Consider the following 20691-nt stretch of genomic DNA (forward strand, 5'->3'; position numbering starts at 1 on the left):
AAATCAACCCCATTTTTCCAAGTCATAGCTCTCTCTGCCTCTGGCACATCCACATTGAAACTAAAGGTTACCTCAAGCCATTTGGGGTATGAATCAGCCCCCTTTCTTGATTAATAAGAGACACTTTTAAATAACCTTTAACCAACAGAAGACTCATTTCAACTCCTTCCCATGTGCTCAGAGTCCTCAGAAGAACCAGTGATTGTCTGATTGCCAGTGTAAACAAAAAACACATTTGCCGGGGTGGGGGGCTTTCTGTCCATTATGACACAAGTCCCAGGTTCACTTGGAAGTTCTTTGTGTTCCAGCACACTTTATAAATTTCCACAGAGAGTGGGTAAAATGTAAAGAGTTGTGGGTAGTTACTGAAATACATTACTGGGGTTAACTGAGTATCTGGAAAAAATGAGTGAATTTGAGCTAAATTTGGAAGTTTAAAGACATAAATAACTGGGTTGAAAAATGTGATCCTGTAACTAAAGTAGTAGATCAAAGAATGTCTAGAGAGCAGTAAAAACACAATGCTGGACAAATTCAGCAGGTCAAACAGTGTATTTTAAACAGCAAATATAAAGATACATAACTGAAGTTTTGGGCTTGAACCCTTCATTGAGTTATGGAAAAATGTCAGCAGACATCCAAACAAAATGGGGGACAGGGGAAGGAGTACAGTCCAAAATGCAGGAAGTAATAGGTGGATAGAGGAGGGAGGGCACTAGGGGAATGAGGGATGGCTCTGTGAATGGAGAGGGAAGGGAGTGGGGAGCTAAAGGAAAGAAGACAAGGAAGGGAGAATGGAGAGCAGGTTAGCAGAAACCAGAGAAGTTGGTGTTGATGCCATCTGCAGGAGATGGAAAATCAAGTGTTGTTCCTCCAATTTATGGGTGGTCTTGGTGAGATAGTACATGAGGCCATGGACAGACACGTGAGTATTGGAGTGGGACACAAAATTGAAATGGTTGGTCACTGGGAGATCCCTGTCACTGATGCAGGTAGAGTGAAAGTGCTCAGCGAAGTGATCTCCCAGTCTACCACCAGTCTCTCTGATATGGAAAAGACCACAAAGGGAGCACCGGATGCAATAGATCATTTTTGCAGATACACAAGTGAAGTGTTGCTTCACTTGAAAAGCCTTTTGAGGACCCTGAACTATGGTGCAGGAGAAGGTGTGGGCACATTTTGCACTTCCAGCAGCCATAGGAGAAGATGCCAGGGGTGTGTTTGGTGGGGAGGGATGAGTGCATGAGGGAATCATGGAGGGAGTGGTCTCTACAGAAGAAAGAGAGGGGAAGATGTGTCTGGTAATGGGATCATATTGTAGGTGCTACAAATTACGGAGGATAATGTGTTAGATGTGGAGGCTGGTGGGGTGGTAGGTAAGGAATCCTGTGTTTGTTGTGTCTGGGGCAGAGGAGCAGGAAATTGAGGAAATGTGGGTAAGGGCTGAGTTGATGGTGGTGGAGGGGAAGCCACATTTGAGGAACAAGATAGACATTTCAGATGATCTGGATTGGAAGACTTCATCTTGGGAACAGATGCAGAGGAGACAGAGAAATTACAAGAAGGGAATAGAATCCTTGTAGGAGACAGGGTCTGATGAAGTGGAGACGAGGTAGTTGTGGGAGTTGGTAGGTTTGAAAAACATCGGTGGAAAGTTTGCCTTCTGAGATGGATACAGAGATTTAGAAATGTGAAAGTGTTGCTGGAGATGGACCAGGTGAGTTTGAGATCGGGGAAGAAGTTGGCAGTGAAGTGAATGAAGTTGATGAGCTCATCAATTGGTGCATGAGGCAGCCCTGATGTACTTGTCAATATAGAGGAGGAAAAGTTGAGGGGCTTGTACCATGGATTTCTCCACAAAGCCCACAAACATTCAGGCATAGGTGTGGCCCATGGCTACTCCTTTGATTTGAAGGAAATGAGATGAGTCAAAGGAGAAGTTATTAAGAGTGAGAACAAGTTCTGCCATGCAGAGGAGGGTGGTGATGGGTGACTGGTTCTATCTCTTGTTCAGAAAGAAATGAAGTGCTTTGAGACTTGGATAAATGGCTTGACATCCATAGTAAAAATGAGGTGGTCTAGTTCAGGGAATTTGAAGTAATTGAAGAGAAGGAGAAAACATAGAAAATAGGTGTAGGAGTAGGCCATTTGGCCCTTCAAGCCTACACCGCCATTCATTTTGATCATGGCTGATCATCCACTCAGTACCCTGTTCCAGTTCTCTCTCCATACCCTCTGATCCCCCTAGTCACAAGTACTAAATCTAACTCTCTCTTAAATATTAGCTATGGAACCGGGGTCAATCACTTGCTGTGGCAGAGAATTCCATAAATTCACCAACCTCTGAGTGAAAAAATTCTTCCTTATCTCAGTCCTAAAGGACTTCCCCTTTATCCTTAAACTGTGACCCCTGGTTCTAGACTTGCTCAACATTGGGAACAATCTTCCTGCATCTAGCCTGTCAAATCCCTTAAGAATTTTGAGCGTTTCTATTAAATCTCCTCTTCATTGTCTAAACTCCAGCGAGTACAAGCCCAGTCGTTCTAGCCTTTCTTCATATGAAAGTCCCGCCATCCCTGGTATCAATCTGGTCAACCTTTTCTGCACTCTCTCCGTGGCAATGATGTCCTTCCTCAGATAAGGAGACCAAAACTGAACACAATACTCCAGGTGAGGTCTCACCAAGGCCCTATACAACTGCATCAATACCTCTCTGCTCCTGTACTCGAATCCTCTTGATATGAATGCCAACATACCATTTGCCTTTTTTACTGCTTGCTGTACCTGCCTGCCCACTTTTAATGACTGATGCACAGTGACACCCAAGTCTCTTTGCATCTCCTCTTTTCCTAATTGGATACCATTAAGGTAGTACTCAGCCCTCCTATTGTTTCCTCCAAAGTGGATAACCACACACTTATCCACATTATATTGCATCTGCCATGCATTTGCCCACTCACCCAACCTGTCCAAGTCTCCTTGCACACTCTTAACAGTCTCTACACAGCTTACAATCCCACCCAGCTTCGTGTCATCTGCAAACTTGGAAGTGCTGTTTTCTATTTCCTCATCTAAATCATTAATATATATCATAAATAACTGAGGTCCCAGCACTGAGCCTTGTGGTACCCCACTAGTAACTGACTGCCGTTCTGAAAAGAACCCGTTTATTCCTACTCTTTGCTTCCTATCTGTCAACCAATTCTCTATCCACCTCAATACCATATCCCCTATATCATGTGCCTTAAGTTTGTATTTCCTGTGTGGGACCTTATCAAAATCCTTCTGAAAATCCAGGTAAACCACATCCACTGGTTCTCCCCTATCCACTCTACGAGTTTCATCCTCAAAAAATTCAATAAGATTAGTCAGACACGATTTTCCTTTCATAAAACCATTCTGGCTTGACCAATGAATTCACCACTTTCCAGATGTGCTGCAATCACATTTTTAATAACTGACTCTAACATTTTCCCCACTATTGATGTCAAGCTAACCAGTCTATAATTCCCTGGTTTCCCTTTCCCTCCCTTTTAAAAAAGTGGAGTTACATTAGCCACCCTCCAGTCCTCAGGAACTACTCCAGAATCTAAAGAGATTTGAAAAATTATCAACAATAGATCCACTATTTCATGGGCTACTTCCTTTAGCACTCTGGGATGCAGACCATCTGGCCCTGGGGACTTGTCTGCCTTTAATCCCTTCAATTTATCAAACACAACCTCATAACTTACACTTATTTTCCCCAGTCCTTTCATCACATTAGCCCCATGGTCCCCTATTATTTCCTGAAGATTATTCATATTTTTCCTAGTGAAGACCGAACTAAAGTAGTTATTTAATTGGTCTGCCATGTTCTTGTTCCCCATGACCAACTCATCTGTTTCTGACTGCAAGGGACCCACATTTGTCTTTACTAGTCTCTTTCTCTTTACATATCTATAAAACTTTTGCAGTCAATTTTTATGTTCCCTGCCAACTTTCTCTCATAATCTCTTTTGCCTTTCCTGATTAATCCCTTTGTCTTCCTCTGTAGAACTCTGAATTTCTCCCAATCCTCTGGTATTCTGTCTTTACACTTGATACTCTCCCTGATTTCCCTTGTTATTCTTTTTCCAAACCAGGATGAACAAACGCTGTATTTCATCCAGGTGATCCTTAAATGCTTGCCATTGCCTTTCTACAGTTAATCCTTTAAGTAACATTTGCCAATCTAACTTAATCAATTCGCGTCTCATTCCCTCAAAGTCACCCTTATTTAAGTTCAGAACCTGAGTTACAGAATTAACCCTGTCACTTTCCATCTTAATGTAAAATTCCACCATGTTGTAGTCACTCTTGCCAAAAGGGCTTCGCACAACAAGATTGTTAACTAACCCTTCCTCATTACTCAGAACTCAGTCTAGATAGGCCTGTTCCCTCATTGGTTCTTCAACATACTGGTTTAGAAAATTATCACATATACCTTCTAAGATAGGGATGTCAAACTCAAATTCACGGAGTGCCAAAATTAAAAACTTGGACTAAGTCGAGGGCCAAACTAAATATTTATTGAAAATTTTCAACAACATCTGCATGTTTTCTCTTCTTTCAACATATGTAATGTTAAACTTTTTCTTATTAAAATAAATGTTTAATAATAGTTTTGGATAAACTCTTTCCAGAAGCATTAACAAATGAGAAATAAAATATTCAATAAATAATATTTCTCTATAGAGGATTTGTCAAATGTTGCTAGTGTGCTGTCGAATAGTAAAATCTGAGGGCTATTGAGAATGTGGGAGAATAACATGATTCCTGAAACAATCAAATGGGTGACTGATTGTGGGCATGAACTCTAGCAGGGTTATTTGCCATGCCCTTTTTCCATTGGTACAGATATCCTTTGATTTACACACTTTTCAAGTTTTATGCCTAATGAGCTTGTATCCAGGTGCAGGACCATTTTTAACCAGGAATATATTGATCACTGTGACATGAAACTATTGGAAGATCGTTTTATCCTGAGATTAAAGTTCATAATCCTTACTCAGGCCTGTGTGCGGGAGGGCAGGGTTTGCGGGCGCTCGGGTTGGACAACGACAGTGCGGGGGCATCGGCTCTCGCTGCAGGGCGGCATCTCGGCGGATCAGCGGCCCCGTCAGCGTGAGTCGCGGGTCGGCCTGCGGCAGGGAGGGGGAGTGGGCAACGGTCCTCGCGAGGTCAGGCCCCCCCTGAGTTTCTGCCAGACCCCCCTTGACCTGCTGAGTTTCTCCCGGACCCCCCTTGACCTGCTGAGTTTCTGCCGGACCCCCCTTGACCTGCTGAGTTTCTCCCGGACCTCCCTTGACCTGCTGAGTTTCTCCCGGACCTCCCTTGACCTGCTGAGTTTCTCCCGGACCCCCCTTGACCTGCTGAGTTTCTCCCGGACCCCCCTTGACCTGCTGAGTTTCTCCCGGACCCCCCTTGACCTGCTGAGTTTCTCCCGGACCTCCCTTGACCTGCTGAGTTTCTCCCAGACCTCCCTTGACCTGCTGAGTTTCTCCCAGACTCCCTCCCCTTGACCGTCTGAGTTTCTCCTGGACCCCTCCCCCTTGACATGCTGAGTTTCTCTCGGACCCCCCCTTTGACCTGCTGACTTTCTCCCGGACCCCCCTTGATCTGCTGAGTTTCTCCTGGACCTCCCTTGACCTTCTGAGTTTCTCCCGGACCCCTCCCCCTTGACCTGCTGAGTTTCTCTCGGACCCCCCTTTGACCTGCTGAGTTTCTCCCGGATCCCCCTTTGACCTGCTGAGTTTCTCCCGCATCCCCCTTTGACTGCTGAGTTTCTCCCGGACCCCCCTTGACCTGCTGAGTTTCTCCCGGACCTCCCTTGACCTGCTCAGTTTCTCCTGGACCACCCTTGACCTGCTGAGTTTCTCCTAGACCCCCTTTTCTTTCCATGCCGGTGTCCCAGGACCTTTCCAGGGCAGTCTCCGCGCTCAGGACCACGCTGGGATCCCGGTCAGCGGTGGAGGAGCAGGTGAGCGCGGCTAATCCCGATCCAGCCCACGCCACTCCCGAGATTGGCGGGGGGTTCCACCCTACCTGCCCGACCAGCCTCGCTCTCCACGTGTACTCCAGGCACCCTCCGCTGGTCTGGCGGGAATGCGCAGGGCAGCCGGCGGCCGGCGCCCCCATCGCCCGGCGGGGAGCCCCAATCTTCCCTCCGGCGTCCCGACTCCATCTGCAGCTCCAAGAAACGCTGTGCCACTGGGGTTCCGAGCGCTGGGAAGCGGCCTTGGCTTCCCCTGACACCGGCCAGGCCGCGCTGCGGTGGGGGGGTGGGCGGGGGGACATGACAGCATGTTTATAAGACCACCCACCACTACTTTTCAAGGACCAGGATTTTTCTCTCTCTCTCTCACCTTGGGATACAGCGGTTACTGTGCATGTGCTATACTGGTGCGGCGGCCAGCGGGCCACCTCTAATACATTTTTGATATGATCTTGCGGGCCAAATATGGCCCGCAGGCCAGAGTTTGACATGTGTGTTCTAAGAAATCGTCCTCATCAGTACCCTTACCAATTTGATTCATCCAGTCTATATGGAGATTAAAGTCACCCATTATAACTGCCTTGCCTTTGTTGCACGCATTTTCAATTTCCTGTTTAATGACATCCCCAACCTCTACTACTGTTAGGTGGTCTATATACAACTCACACTAACGTCTTCAGCCCCCTTGCATTTTGCAGCTCTACCCACATTGATTCCACATCATTCAAGCTAACATCCTTCCTTTCTATTGCTTTTAACTCCTCTCTAACCAACAATGCTATCCCACCCCCTTTTCCTTTCTGTCTGTCCCTCCTGAATATTGAAAATCCATGAATGTTAAGTTCCCAGCCTTGGTCCCCTTGAAGCCATGTCTCTGTGATCCCAACTATATCATAGTCATTTACAGCTATCTGCCCGTTCAAATCATCCACCTCATTACAAATACTCTTTGCATTAAGACACAAGGCCTTCAAGCTTGTTTTTACCAGACCCTTAAACCTATCACCATTATGCTGTAAAGTGACCCTTTTACATTTTTGCCCTGAGGTTACCTGCCTGCCTCTTTTGCTTTTCACCCTCCTATCTCCCTCATGCTAAACCCTTCCGTCTCTCTACTCCTGATCCCATTCCCCTGTCACATTAGTTTAAACATTCCCCGGCAGCACTACCAAATGCTCTCCCGAGGGCATTGATCCCAACCCTGCCCAGATGAAGACCATCCTGTTTGAACTGATCCCATCTGCCCCAGAACCGATTCCAATGCCCCAAGAATCTGAACCCTTCCCTTCCACACCACTGTTCAAGCCACATATTCATTTTATCTATCCTGCAAATTCCTACTCTGACTAGCTCGTGGCACTGGCAATAATCCAGAGATTATTACCCTAGAGGTCCTACTCCTTAACTTCCTTCCAAGCTCCCTGAATTCTGCTTGTAGGACCTCATCCCGCTTTTTTCCCATGTTGTTGGTACCAACATGGACCACAACAGTTGGCTGTTCACTCTCCCCACCAGGTGTACCGAGATGCAGTTACTAAGGGAGCGAATTAGGGATATGGAGTTGCAGATTGATGACCTGTGGCTTGTAAGGGAGAGTGAGAAACCATCAGGGGAGGAAAGAAAAAAGCGAGAAAAACGGAGAGCACAACAGTGACTATCCCACTCAACAACAGTTATATGGTGTTGGATTCTGTTGAGGGAGATGAGTGGACAGAAGATGGCCACGGGCACCAGGTCAATGGCAATGAGCCTGGCAGAGTGGTGCAAACGAAAAGGATAAATGCAGTATTTATTGTGGACTCCATTGTCAGGAGTATAGACAGGAGGTTCTGTGAGCCAGATAAGTATACCCGCATGGTGTGCTGTCTCCCTGGTGCAAGGGTACGAGATATCACAAATCAGGTCCAAAATATTCTGAGAGGAGAGGGAGAGCAGCCTGATGTCTTGGTGCATGTGGGTACAAATAACATTGGCAAGAAAAGTGAGGAGGTAATGAAAAGGGATTAGAGTGAGCTGGGACGAAAGCTGAAAGACAGGAATGCTAGGGTGGTGATCTCGGGATTACTACCTGTTCCAAATGCAAGTGATGAAAAGAATGTAAGGATAAGGAAAATGAATGTGTGGCTGAGATGCTGGTGTACAAGGCAAGGATTTGGTTTCTTGGATCATTGGGATCTCTTTTGGGGAAGGCATGATCTTTACAAGAGGGACGGGTTGCACCTAAATCCAAAAGGTGTCAACATTTTGGCAAGTATGTTTGGTACAGCAGTGGGGCAAGGTTTAAACTAATTTGGCAGGGGTATGGGAACCAGAGTGATAGGGAAAAGGGTAGGGAAGATAAAGTAATGGCCAGGAAAAGTAAAATAGGAAAATAAATGTTGGGAGGAGAAAGTAAAAATTAGATGGTGCAGTGAGTTTTTGGGTCAATGATAGTGTTAAGAAAATTACAAAGGAAAATAGTGGGCAGAAAAATCAAAAGAAAAGGTTACAGAAGTCACTAGATATTAAAAGGACAAAGAGCATAAGGGCACTTTATCTGAATGCCTGCAGCATTAGATATAAGGTTAGTGAACTTGAGGCGCAAATCGGTACCCATGCCTATGATTTGGTTGCCATCACGGAAACATGGCTACAAGGTGACCCTAAATGGGAATTAAACTTTCAAGGGTATCAGGTGGTGCAAAGAGATAGACAGGATGGTAAGGGAGGTAGAGTTGCACTCTTAATCAAAGATGAGCTCCAGTCAGTAGTGAGGGATGATATAAGATCTAAAGAGCATAATGTTGAGTCCATTTGGGTAGAGATAAAGAATAACAAATGGAAAAAATTATTGGTGGTGGTTATCTATCGCCCACCAAATAACAATAGTTTAGTGGCACGGGAATTAAATAGAGAGATAAGTGAGGCATGTAATAATGATATGGCAGTAGTCATGGGGGACTTTAACTTACACATAGATTGGGAAAATCAAGTTGGTCGTGGGAGTCTGGAAGAGGACTTCATAGAATGCATCCGTGATAACTTTCTTGAGCAGCATGTTAAGGAACCAACAAGAGAAAATGCTCTCCTGGATCTAGTGTTGTGCAATGAGATAGGTAGAGTAAATGATGTAATAGTCAGAGACCATCTGGGAAATAGCGATCATAGTATGATTGAATTTCTCATTCAGATGGAAGGGGAAATAGTTATATCTAAAACTAATATATTATGCTTAAACAGGGGTGACTGCAATAGGATGAGGGAGGAATTGGGCAGAGTGGACTGGGAGCACAGGCTAATTGATGAAACAGTTGAGGAACAGAGGAAGATTTTCAAAGTAATATTTTGTAATGCTCAACAAAAATTTATTCCGGTCAGGAAAAAGGGCAGCAAGGGAGGGAAAAATCAACCATGGTTAACAAAGGAAATAAAGGAGAGTATAAAATTGAAGGCGCAAGTGTACAAAGCTGCAAAGAGCAGTGGAAAACTGGAAGACTGGGAAAACTTTAAGAGACAAGGGGTTACAAAGTGGGTAATAAGAAATGGGAAAAAGGATTATGAAAGTAAATTGGCACAGAATATAAAAACAGAAAGCAAAAAATTTTATAAATATAAAATGGAAGAGGGTGGCCAGAGTTAACATAGGACCCTTGGAGGATGAGAAAGGAAAACTGTTAGCAAAAAATGAGGAAATGACTGAGGCATTAAACAAATATTTTGTGTCAGTCTTCACGGTGGAAGACACATCCAGCATGCCCAAATGTAGAGTTAAGGATGCGAATGTTGGGGAGGGCCTTGATAAAATAGTTGTTACAAAGGAAGTAGTGATGGAGAAACTAATGGGACTAAAGCCAGACAAATCACCTGGTTCTGATGATATGCATCCAAGGGTTCTGAAGGAAATGGCAGAAGTTATAGTTGATGCATTGGTGGTCATATACCAAAATTCCTTGGATTCTGGGCAGGTCCCGGCAGACTGGAAGACAGCAAATATCACGCCACTTTTTAAGAAGGGATGTAGGCAGAAAATTGGAAATTATTGGCCAATTAGCTTGACGTCTGTAGTTGGAAAAATGCTTGAAGCCGTCATTAAAGATGAAATAGTGAAACTTTTGGAACGTAAGGGTTCAATCAGGCAGATGCAGCATGGTTTTAGAAAGGGAAGACCTTGTTTGACAAACTTGTTAGGATTCTTTAAGGATATAATGGGTGCGGTGGATAGAGGGGAACAGGTTGATGTTGTATATTTGGATTTCCAGAAAGCGTTTGATAAGGTGCCGCACAAGAGACTTATCAGTAAGTTACAGGAAAGTGAAGTCCGGGTAAGTATATTGGCCTGGATTGAAAATTGGTTGTCTGACAGGAGGCAGAGAGTCGGGATAAATGGGAGTTTTTCAGGTTGGCAGAGAGTGGTAAGTGGGGTTCTGCAGGGGGTCGGTGCTAGGCCCACAACTGTACTTCATTTACATTGATGACTTGGAGGAGGGGACAAAATGTGGTGTAGCCAAGTTTGCGGATGACACCAAATTGAGTGGAAGAGCAAATTGTAATGAGGATGTGGAGAGTCTGCAGAGGGATATAGTTAAGCTGGATGAGTGGGCAAAGGTCTGGCAGATGGAGTACAATGTTAGTAAGTGTGAGGTTATCCACTTTGCCAAGAAAAATAAAAGAGCTGAATATTATTGAAAGGGTGAAAAACTACAGCATGCTGTTGTGCAGAGGGACTTGGGAGTGCTTGTGCATGAATCGCAAAAAGTTAGGTTGCAGGTGCAGCAGGTTATTAAGAAGGCAAATGGAATGTTGGGCTTCATCGCTAGAGGAATTGAATTCAGGAGTAGGGAGGTAATGTTACAACTGTATAAGGTACTGGTAAGACCGCACCTGGAGTACTGTGTCCAGTTCTGGTCTCCATATTTGAGGAAGGATATACTGGCTTTGGAGACGGTCCAGAGGAGGTTTACTAGGTTGATCCCTGGGATGAAGGGGTTAACTTATGATGAAAGATTAAATCGTCTAGGATTGTATTCGCTCGAGTTCAGAAGAATGAGAGGAGATCTTATAGAAACATATAGGATTATGAAGGGTATGGATAGGATAGATGTAAGAAGGTTTTTGAACTGGCCGGGGAAACTAAAACGAGAGGACACAGTCTCAAGATTCGGGGGAGTAGATTTAGGACAGAGATGAGGAAAAATATTTTTTCCCAGAGAGTAGTGAATGTTTGGAATTTTCTAACCAGGGAAGTGGTTGAGGCTGCCTCATTAAACATATTTAAAATTCGGTTAGATAAATTTTTACATGATAGATGAATTAGGGGATATGGGGAGAAGGCAGGTAGGTGGAGTTAGGTCATAAATTAGATCAGCCATGATCATATTGAATCGCAGAGCAGGCTCGATGGGCCTTTTTTGGCCTACTCCTGTTCCTATTTCCTATGTTCCTAGAATGCCCTGACCCTTGCACCCGGGAGGCAACACACCAACCGGAAGTCCTGTTTACAGCCACAGAAGCTCCCTTACAATTGAATCCCCTGTGACTATTGTCCTACCACTCTTTTTCTGGCCCTCTTGCACAGCAGAGCCACTCATTCAGACCCTGGCTACTGCTGCCTTTTCCTGATGGGCCATCTCCCCCAACAACATCCAAAGCGGAATATCTGTTTTTTAGGGAGATGACCACAAGAGATTCCTGCACTACTTTCCTGTTCTTACTCTTACCTTTGGTCACCTAGTCCCTCTCTCCCTCAACTCTATGAAGCTGTGGTGTGACCAACTCGCTAAAGATGCTAAAGGGAATGTAAGGTATTGCAAATGCAGGTGAAGAGGGAATGGACTAGGGAAGAAAAGATGGTCAAGGTGAGATGAAACTATAGCAGATCAAGGACAAAGTGGTCTCGCTGATTGTTACATAATCCTTTACTTTGATGAAAGATTAAATCGTCTAGGATTTCCTTCTTCCATTGCCAATGCACTCGAGTTAGCTTTGTGGCATAGAGGGATGGTTTATATGAAGGTGGAAGAGATCACCAGTTTCTTTGTCAATTTCTCCAATGTTCACTAGCACTCTTTATGCTCCGGATCTCACTCACACCCTATTGCCTCAACAACACCAGCCTGCAGCACCTGGGGCTCATGATGTGTCATTTTTCTCCTTCAGAAGAAGGTGGTGTGTCACTTAAGTGTTTTTCTATCTGTGTGGAATAAGGAAGATGTGAGTACCAGCCTTGGAATTGTAGATGAGGAAATGCAGACAGGTCCAACAGTATCCACTGGTAGAAAAGGTTGGCCAATGTTTCGGGTCAGGTCGCTTTATCAATAGCGGTGTATGTGTTGTAGTAACATCTAATGGTTATGTAGAAGATCTGTTTGAAAGAGATTCATGTGAGGTAATCAATAGAACAGAATGTTGAGTGGGATAGTTTTAAGCTTTAATTTGTTCTGATCACATGTGTGAGGCCATGTAACTTTATATATATCCTGGACATTTCCCTCTTGGGGCTGATCATATTGGTTTGTCTAGCCATGTACTTAGATATATATATGGTGAAGGGGGAATTTTCAAGATGAGCACGGGGCATTTATTTTTAACATAGGGTGGTGGTGGACGCTTGGAATGGATGACCAGAGGTAATGGTGGAAACAAAAGATAGTTATGTTAGAGGCTTCTGGATGGACATGAATCATCTGAAAGCAGCAGAGTTTTAGTTTAATTTGACATCTCATTGGCACAGTCATTTGTGCTGAGAGCCTGTAACTGGGCTGTACTCTTCTATGTTATTTAGATAGATTTTCAGTTTGCTTTTAACACACAACAGAACTCTGAATATACAGAAATGGAGCAACCCATTGGCTTATAACCAGAACTGATTGAGGGAGATTGAAGTCTAAAATCTCATTGTGAAGCTTTCAGATGATTAATTCCAAAAAGTTAAAACTCTTTCTGTTTCTTGGCAGGCCTCTTCAACTGCTGCAGTGTGTTGAAAATTCAGACAATCCAGTCTGCAAATGAAACATCGATCTAAAATTCTAATGTTGAGTTGACAACCGGTACTGTTGTGAAGCTTCTAAAACTGCTTGCCTCTGTGTGGATCCAGTGTGTAGAAAATGTAATAACAATAACCCTATGAAATTCATCCTTTGTACACCAACCACTTCACCATGTCTTTTCCCAAGCTAAAAAAATCAAAATTTCTTCCAGGTGATACCTTCCAGGATGTAATCTATTATTTCTGAGAACATTAACCTCAGTCTCTGCAGACTGGTAGTAGTCTCTAAGGCACTCATCCCCCATTTTCCCTTCTTTATACCACCCTGACCATCACCTCAGCTATTAAACTTCATGGTGTGCTTTTCTAACACTTCTGGATTGTGTAAGACTTACTTCATCCAGCAATGAGTCAACTCTCAATTCTCCCTGCTGATAAGAAGGCAACCTTCCTGGAAAATGAAAATAAAACAAAGCACATTTGAACTTGAATAAAGGAAATCAGAAATATTACATGGTTCTTACATTACTACTTATTGTTTTTGCAATTCAACAACTGCAAATCTCAACTGGGAGCAGTTCAACTGATAGCTAACAACTGCCAATCAATCTACTCCACCAAGTAGAGCGAATTCCACTCATTTTGGGTTTAGAGAGTGATGCTCTCTCAAGGGTTCATTTGGGAGAGTCACAGTCCAATCTGAGACCCCAACTGAGAGACTGCTTTACAAGGACTATTGTAGGCCCAGTCTTAGAGTGGTGGTGCAGTGGGAGGCCACATTGGTTGATCAGCAGTTGGGCATTTGCCATAATTATTCATCCCATCACTCAAATGTCCCATTACTCACTTTATTTTCTTGGCAACACCTTGCTTCCAACTTGGTGGATGTCACCCCCTTCTGGTACACTAAATCTATGCTGTACGTAACATTAACTCCCTCAGGTATCCAAATGAGATTTGTAAAATTGAGCGACCACTTTCCAAAGTTAACATAATGGTACACAAGCTCTAAAATGGACTCCCATCCAAAGCAAAGATTACAATTGGAGCATTGTTACCACACTGCTTGCTGAGGAATGATTTGAGTTTCCTGGAGATGGAGTCAGACAGCACAGAAAAGGCCTGTGGTGATACCACTGTGTTACATCTGTGTGGATGGCTGGCACGCCTCCATGCTGACTGTACCAGAGACACCGCCCCTTGGAATCCCCTAATACAGGCTGTTTCACCCAGACCCCCTCCCCCAGTACGAGCTCTGGACTTGGGCCAAGCAACATGAGTGTACATACATTTTTAAGCAATTAAAATCCTGTCATTGTGGCAACTTAAAATCTTTGAAGTTGTTGATGGTCCCTTTTAGCACAACTTGTCCATGCCCACCACTTTGGCATCTCAGCCTGGTCTCACTTGCTTGCATTTGGTCCATAACTTTCTAAATCTTTCCTATTCATATATCTATGCAAATAACTTTTGAATGTTGTAATTGTACCCGCTTCTATTACCTTCCTCGAGAAAGCTTGTCCCAGATACAGGACCACACTCTGATTGAAAATGTTACTCCTCAGTTCCCTCTTAAATCTCTGCCTTTTCATCTTAAGCTTTTGGTTCTCTAGTCATCCATCCTGGGGAAAACGACCATGAGTATTCACTTTCTCCATGTTTTGGATTCTGTCTTTTTGGCAGCCTCCATTCAACAGAACCGGCAATTCTTTTTCTTTAGGCAGCTTCCAAATGTCAAACCTGGTCCAATGGACTCCCATGTGCAAGTGCACCCGATCCACTCAATGTGCAGATTACTGTATATATACATGTAATAGTGAATTTTGTGGACCAATTTTTAGGGTAAAATTTAAAGGGTCATCTATTACCCGCATACTATTTTTGACTGTGGTAAGTACCTGTGTCATCCGGGGTGTCGGAAGCTAAGATGGGCAGCTGGGACCAGGTGGTAAGTCCAAATTTGGTGCTTTGTGAACTTGGATGGGTGGGCAGCCAGGGCCTTGGACGAGAGACAATGGTCGGGGCATTGAGAGCTCGGATGGGATTTGGGCTGGGGGCATCAGAAGCTCAAATGGGAGGGTGGCTGAGGCGTTGGTAGCTGAGTCTGCAGTCGAAGAGTTGGGGAGCGCTGGAGGCACTGGGGCTTGGGTGAGAGTCACCAATTGGGGCAACCAGGGCTAAAAATGGTGGGGGTGGAGGTGGGGGTGGGGCGTTCAACTTTCACATGGTTTTAACTATTACACACTCATGGTAAATCTGATTTTTTTAAAAATGACGATGAACAAAAGGTCATTGTTTAACTTCCATAGTGTCCATTATTGGGAACTGATGTTGACAGCTGTTGGGTGCAGTGCAGTGAGGTCACAGGGCAGAAATTAGTATTGTCTGGTCATTCCCAAACTCTGCACTATATGCTCCCAGTTAATCTGTGAGTGAACAGTATAGAATCATAACAGTTCAGAAAAAGGCCTTCCAACTCATCAAGTCTACACTGATCATGAAGCACCCATTTTCACTAATCACTTACCCTATTGTATTCTCAACAACCTCTCCCAGATTCCACCACTAACCTATACACTGGAGACTAATTCATCTACCAAACTGCACATCTCTGTGACGTGGGAGAAAATTGGAGCACCCAGAACCAATGTGCAGACCCAGAGGAAAACGTGTAAACTTCACAGACTCCAAGATTAGGATTGTACTTGAATTACTGGAGATGTAAGGCAGCAGCTCCACTCACTGCACCACCATGGTAAAAGATGAGGTCTTTCCACTGAAGGTCCAATCCCAGCCACCAATAGATGAAACCTGTGCCGCATGATTAATGACATCAGTGGATGCCTGACTAATGCTGGGCAGATATTCCTCATACAAGTTCCTATTTTGTCCATACACAACTGCTAACATGATTGAACCAAGCCAAAATCGCTTTTGAGCACAGTACTTGCTTAATAGATATTCACATGTACACTCAGCCCTCCACTACACTCCAATAGTACAGCCTAATATCCTTCCAACTCCATCTTTAAGTTCAATTTTAAAACCACAGTCATACTCTGAGTTTCGAACAATGATAAGATAGAAAACTGAAAGCAGATTGAGAGCCTGATGCCACTATTACAACCTTTCTCTTGATGTCAGAGAGACAAAGGAGCAGATTGTAGACTTCAGGAGAAAGGGTAGATAACACACCATATCACATCCATGCTACTGAGTGGAGACAGTAGATAGCTTCATGTTCCTGGGATTAAACACTTTCAGTAATCTGACCTGGACCAGCCACGTTAACAAGATGGCCAAGAAAGTTCACCTGCTTAGAAGATCCCCATGTTCCTCGACAACATCTATACCAAGGCTTCCCAAACCTTTACCTTATGAAACACTTCTGGGGAGCACTTGGAAATCGTAGAACCCCAATCGTCAATTACAGTTTAAAAGACCTGGCATATACACAAGCATAGTAAGAAATAAATAAACTCACCATTCTCCACGTTGAAATAATTTGTTTCCTCTAATTTACATTCAATAGGATTCTTGTCCTCACAGATTTTCTTCAAGTTGAGCACAATATTAAATAGCTGAATCCTTATGTCAGGAGCGGCATCGTTGGTTTCAGTATTTTCATTGCTGCATAATATGAAAATTGAGCATCTGGTGCCTCTTTTATTCCCGGCTGAGGTGAATCCAAGTGACAAATAATTTCCATCATACCTTTGTTTCTTTATAGCACTTGATTTTTCTGAAATAGGTGTAATTGAAGAATCTTCATGAAAAAACCTTGGCACCTCATTACTTTCTTCAGACGAATTATCCTGTCTCCTAGTTTCTTTTTTTTTTAAAAACCAATGATCCTTGGTTCTTAATATTGCACACATGGAATATCTTTAAAATATGGCCAGCTTCACACCAAAAAAAATTGGATTCTGACTGATTGAAAATGCACTGCTGACATCAGGCCTCATACCATTTTGCTTTCTTAGGGTGGAGTGCACTATTTGCTGCCATCCCAGAAACAAATTGAATTAAAGACAGAGGTAATAAGTGATTCAAAGAAAGACAGGTAGATCATTATTACTCCCTGTCATTTCTTTTGTGGAACCCCTATGCCAATGGTACTCATTCTTTTTCTTTCCACTCAGATACCTCTATTCCTTATCCCTTAGGTGCTCTGTGATTAGTAAGGGATTGTTTAAGGCAGTACGTGGGTGGGAAGAAAAGGTTTGAAACCACTGTTTTAATTGTACCTAATTGATTCGTTAATGCAGTTTCATAACTCCAAAGGAAAAGGGCCAATGACAAGTTTTCTCAACCAAATTATTTCAGTAACAATTGGGTCTAGAAGATTGATTCTCAGCCTTCCCTTCCCACCCACATACCACCTTAAGCAATCCCTTATTAATCACAGAGCACCAATGGCACAGGGATTGCTTAAAGTGAAATGTGAGTGGAAAGAAAAAGGTTGATAACCACTGCCATATGCCTTTCCATGGAATCCAGTTTGGTAAACCCTCATCTGCACCATTGGAAGCATCCTACCAGGATGCATAACAATGTGGTATGGGAGCTGCTTTGCCCAGGATTGCAAGAAGGTGATGAATGCAGTTCAGAACATCATGTAGACCATCAACAGCAGAGGTTGCAATTTTAACTCGAAATTTATTAATGACTATTAACAATACATCTTCTTAACCCAATTAACCCTACTATTCTTCTCTTCTTTGGCTTGGCTTCGTGGACGAAGATTTATGGAGGGGGTAATCTCCACGTCAGCTGCAGGCTCGTTTGTGGCTGACAAGTCCGATGCGCGACAGGCAGACACGGTTGCAGCGGTTACAAGGAAAAATTGGTTGGTTGGGGTTGGGTGTTGGGTTTTTCCTCCTTTGCCTTTTGTCAATGAGGTGGGCTCTGCGGTCTTCTTCAAAGGAGGTTGCTGCCCGCCAAACTGTAAGGCGCCAAGATGCACGGTTTGAGGCAATATCAGCCCACTGGCGGTGGTCAATGTGGCAGGCACCAAGAGATTTCTTTAGGCAGTCCTTGTACCTCTTCTTTGGTGCACCTCTGTCTTGGTGGCCAGTGGAGAGCTCACCATCTTGGGAAGGCGATGGACCTCCATTCTGGAGACGTGACCTGCCCAGCGCAGTTAGATCTTCAGCAGCATGGATTCGATGCTGTCGGCCTCTGCCATATCGAGTACTTTGATGTTAGGGATGAAGTCGCTCCAATGAATGTTGAGGATGGAGCGGAGACAACGCTGGTAGAAGCGTTCTAGGAGCCGTAGGTGATGCTGGTAGAGGACCCATGATTTGGAGCTGAACAGGAGTGAGGGTATGACAACGGCTCTGTATACGCTTATCTTTGTGAGGTTTTTCAGTTGATTGTTTTTCCAGACTCTTTTGTGTAGTCTTCCAAAGGCACTATTTGCCTTGGCGAGTCAGTTGTCTATCTCGTTGTCGATCCTTGCATCCGATGAAATGGTGCAGCGAGATACGTAAACTGGTTGACCGTTTTGAGTTTTGTGTGCCCGATGGAAATGTGGGGGGACTGGTAGTCATGGTGGGGAGCTGGCTGATGGAGGACCTCAGTTTTCTTCAGGCTGACTTCCAGGCCAAACATTTTGGCAGTTTCCGCAAAACAGGACATCAAGCGCTGAAGAGCTGGCTCTGAATGGGCAACTAAAGCAGCATCGTCTGCAAAGAGTCATTCACGGACAAGTTGCTCTTGTATCTTGGTGTGAGCTTGCAGGCGTCTCAGATTGAAGAGACTGCCATCCGTGCGATACCGGATGTAAACAGCATCTTCATTGTTGAGGTCTTTCATGGCTTGTTTCAGCATCATGCTGAAGAAGATTGAAAAGAGGGTTGGTGCGAGAACGCAGCCTTGCTTCACGCCATTGTTAATGGAGAAGGGTTCAGAGAGCTCATTGCTGTATCTGACCCAACCTTGTTGGTTTTCATGCAGTTGGATAACCAACCACATTGTCATATACAGTTTGTGTGTAAAAAATAACCTAGACTATTTCAGTCTGTGCCCGATATTCAAAATGATAAACCCCCCCCCCCTCAAAATCCAGATCAGTTAGTCAAGTTCTCCCAACTGAATAACAAAAGGATGTTGTATTGAACGTTGGAAAGTCGAGTTGCCGTAAGCTTACATATCCTTTTGCAAAGCTTCCTTAGATGACTTCCCTCAACTCTCAAATTGTGGATTTTAACCCTTCATTATCTTATGAGGCACGTGCCTTTCACACAGCTCTCCTGGAGGGTCTCCATCACTCAAACTGCCATTCTGCACATTCCATGCTCCCTCTCTCTGCACAAATCAACCCAGCGACACCACAAGTCAGAGTTCCCAGCAGAAGGGGGCGTGGCAAGATGGCGTAAGGATCAGACGTGCCTTCCAGTCCTCTCCTGACTATCTTATTGTTTTGTCTAGAAATGCCCGTTAAAATTCTTTAAAAGTTTAGATAATTTCAGTGCTGTTAATTTAACTTATGATGGTACAATTGGTGAAAAAGAGCAAAAACAAACGACAACAGATCATCAAAAAACTACATTTTCCAAAAGTTCAAGTTTTGGAGCCTTCCTACAGGAAAGACACCGGGACTCAGCGTGAAATGGATCCGAGGAGAGAGGTACAGTGTTCGGATGTAGAGTTCTCTGTTACATCGGTAGAGCCCCCTAAAGAGGGCGCCAAACAACCTTTAGAACAAAGAGTTACTCAAAGGCATTTGTGAACTGTAGAGGTGGCGCTGCAAACTGCATCTCATGAGATAGAAGTACCTATACAACTTGATGTACTGGGAGAACTTAATACATTATGGACTGGGGAAAACCCCGGCCAGTGTCCTCCTGTCACTGCTGGAGAGGCTGTGGCTGGGGTTTCCACATGCAGTCATACTACAAGGAAGGCAACCAGAATGAAGGAAGGAACAGAAGATCCTTTGGTTATGCAGAAGAAGCAGGAATCTGTTGAGCCAAAATCTCTTCCAATTGAAAAGATTTTTGTGAATCTTGAATCTAAATTATCTTATACAATGCAGGGATTATCCAAGATTATGACTGAACTTGGTACTAGGTTTAATACTCTGGTGAAAATACATTCTCAACAGATGGCTGAGTTTGGAGCTTTTACGCTTGAAGTGAGAGATAAATTGAATTCATGTGAAGAAGATATAGACGAAATACGGGATCAAGTTTTTGATGTGACCAAAATGGTCGAAGACTTACAAACTCAAAATAAAAATTTGGTGAAAAAGATTGATTATTTGGAAAACCAATCCAGGTGGAACAATATAAAGATTATTGGTTTGCCGGAAGGTATGGAGGGACCAGACCCAAGAAAATGTTTTACTGAATGGATTCCGCAGGTGCTGGGTCAAGAACATTTCCCAGAATGTATAATACTGGAAAGTGTTCACAGAGCCTTGCGTAGAAGACCTATTTCAGGTCAAAGACCAAGACCTGTTTTGGTTCGTTGTTTGAATTATTACGACAGAGAAATAATTTTACGAATGGCTATTAGAAATGCACAACAGAGAAAATCACCCTTGATGATTCAAAATAATCGAGTTTTCTTCTATGCGAATCTGAGTCAAGAAGTTATGTTCCAACGACGGGAATTCAATCCTGCTAAAGAGTTGTTGTGGAAGAAAGGTTACAAGGCAACCTTTAGATATCCAGCTGTTTTGAAGGTTTTTCAAGATGGTTAC

At 43.8% G+C, this 20691-nt stretch overlaps 1 protein-coding gene across 2 annotated transcripts in view; it reads left to right on the forward strand.

Moving 5' to 3' along the window:
- The window catches only part of LOC138757916 (ADP-ribosyl cyclase/cyclic ADP-ribose hydrolase 1), a 37552-nt gene extending 24060 nt beyond the window's left edge, over window positions 1-13492 (forward strand). For both annotated transcript variants that reach the window (XM_069926031.1, XM_069926032.1), the window contains one exon: window positions 12949-13492. In XM_069926031.1, the coding sequence (XP_069782132.1) occupies window positions 12949-13003 (55 nt within the window). In that variant the 3' untranslated portion in view covers window positions 13004-13492. The remainder of the gene's footprint in view (window positions 1-12948) is intronic.
- The last annotated feature ends 7199 nt before the right edge of the window (window positions 13493-20691 follow it).

Source organism: Narcine bancroftii, chromosome 3 (genome assembly GCF_036971445.1).
Source record: "Narcine bancroftii isolate sNarBan1 chromosome 3, sNarBan1.hap1, whole genome shotgun sequence".
Taxonomy (NCBI): Eukaryota; Metazoa; Chordata; class Chondrichthyes; order Torpediniformes; family Narcinidae; genus Narcine; species Narcine bancroftii.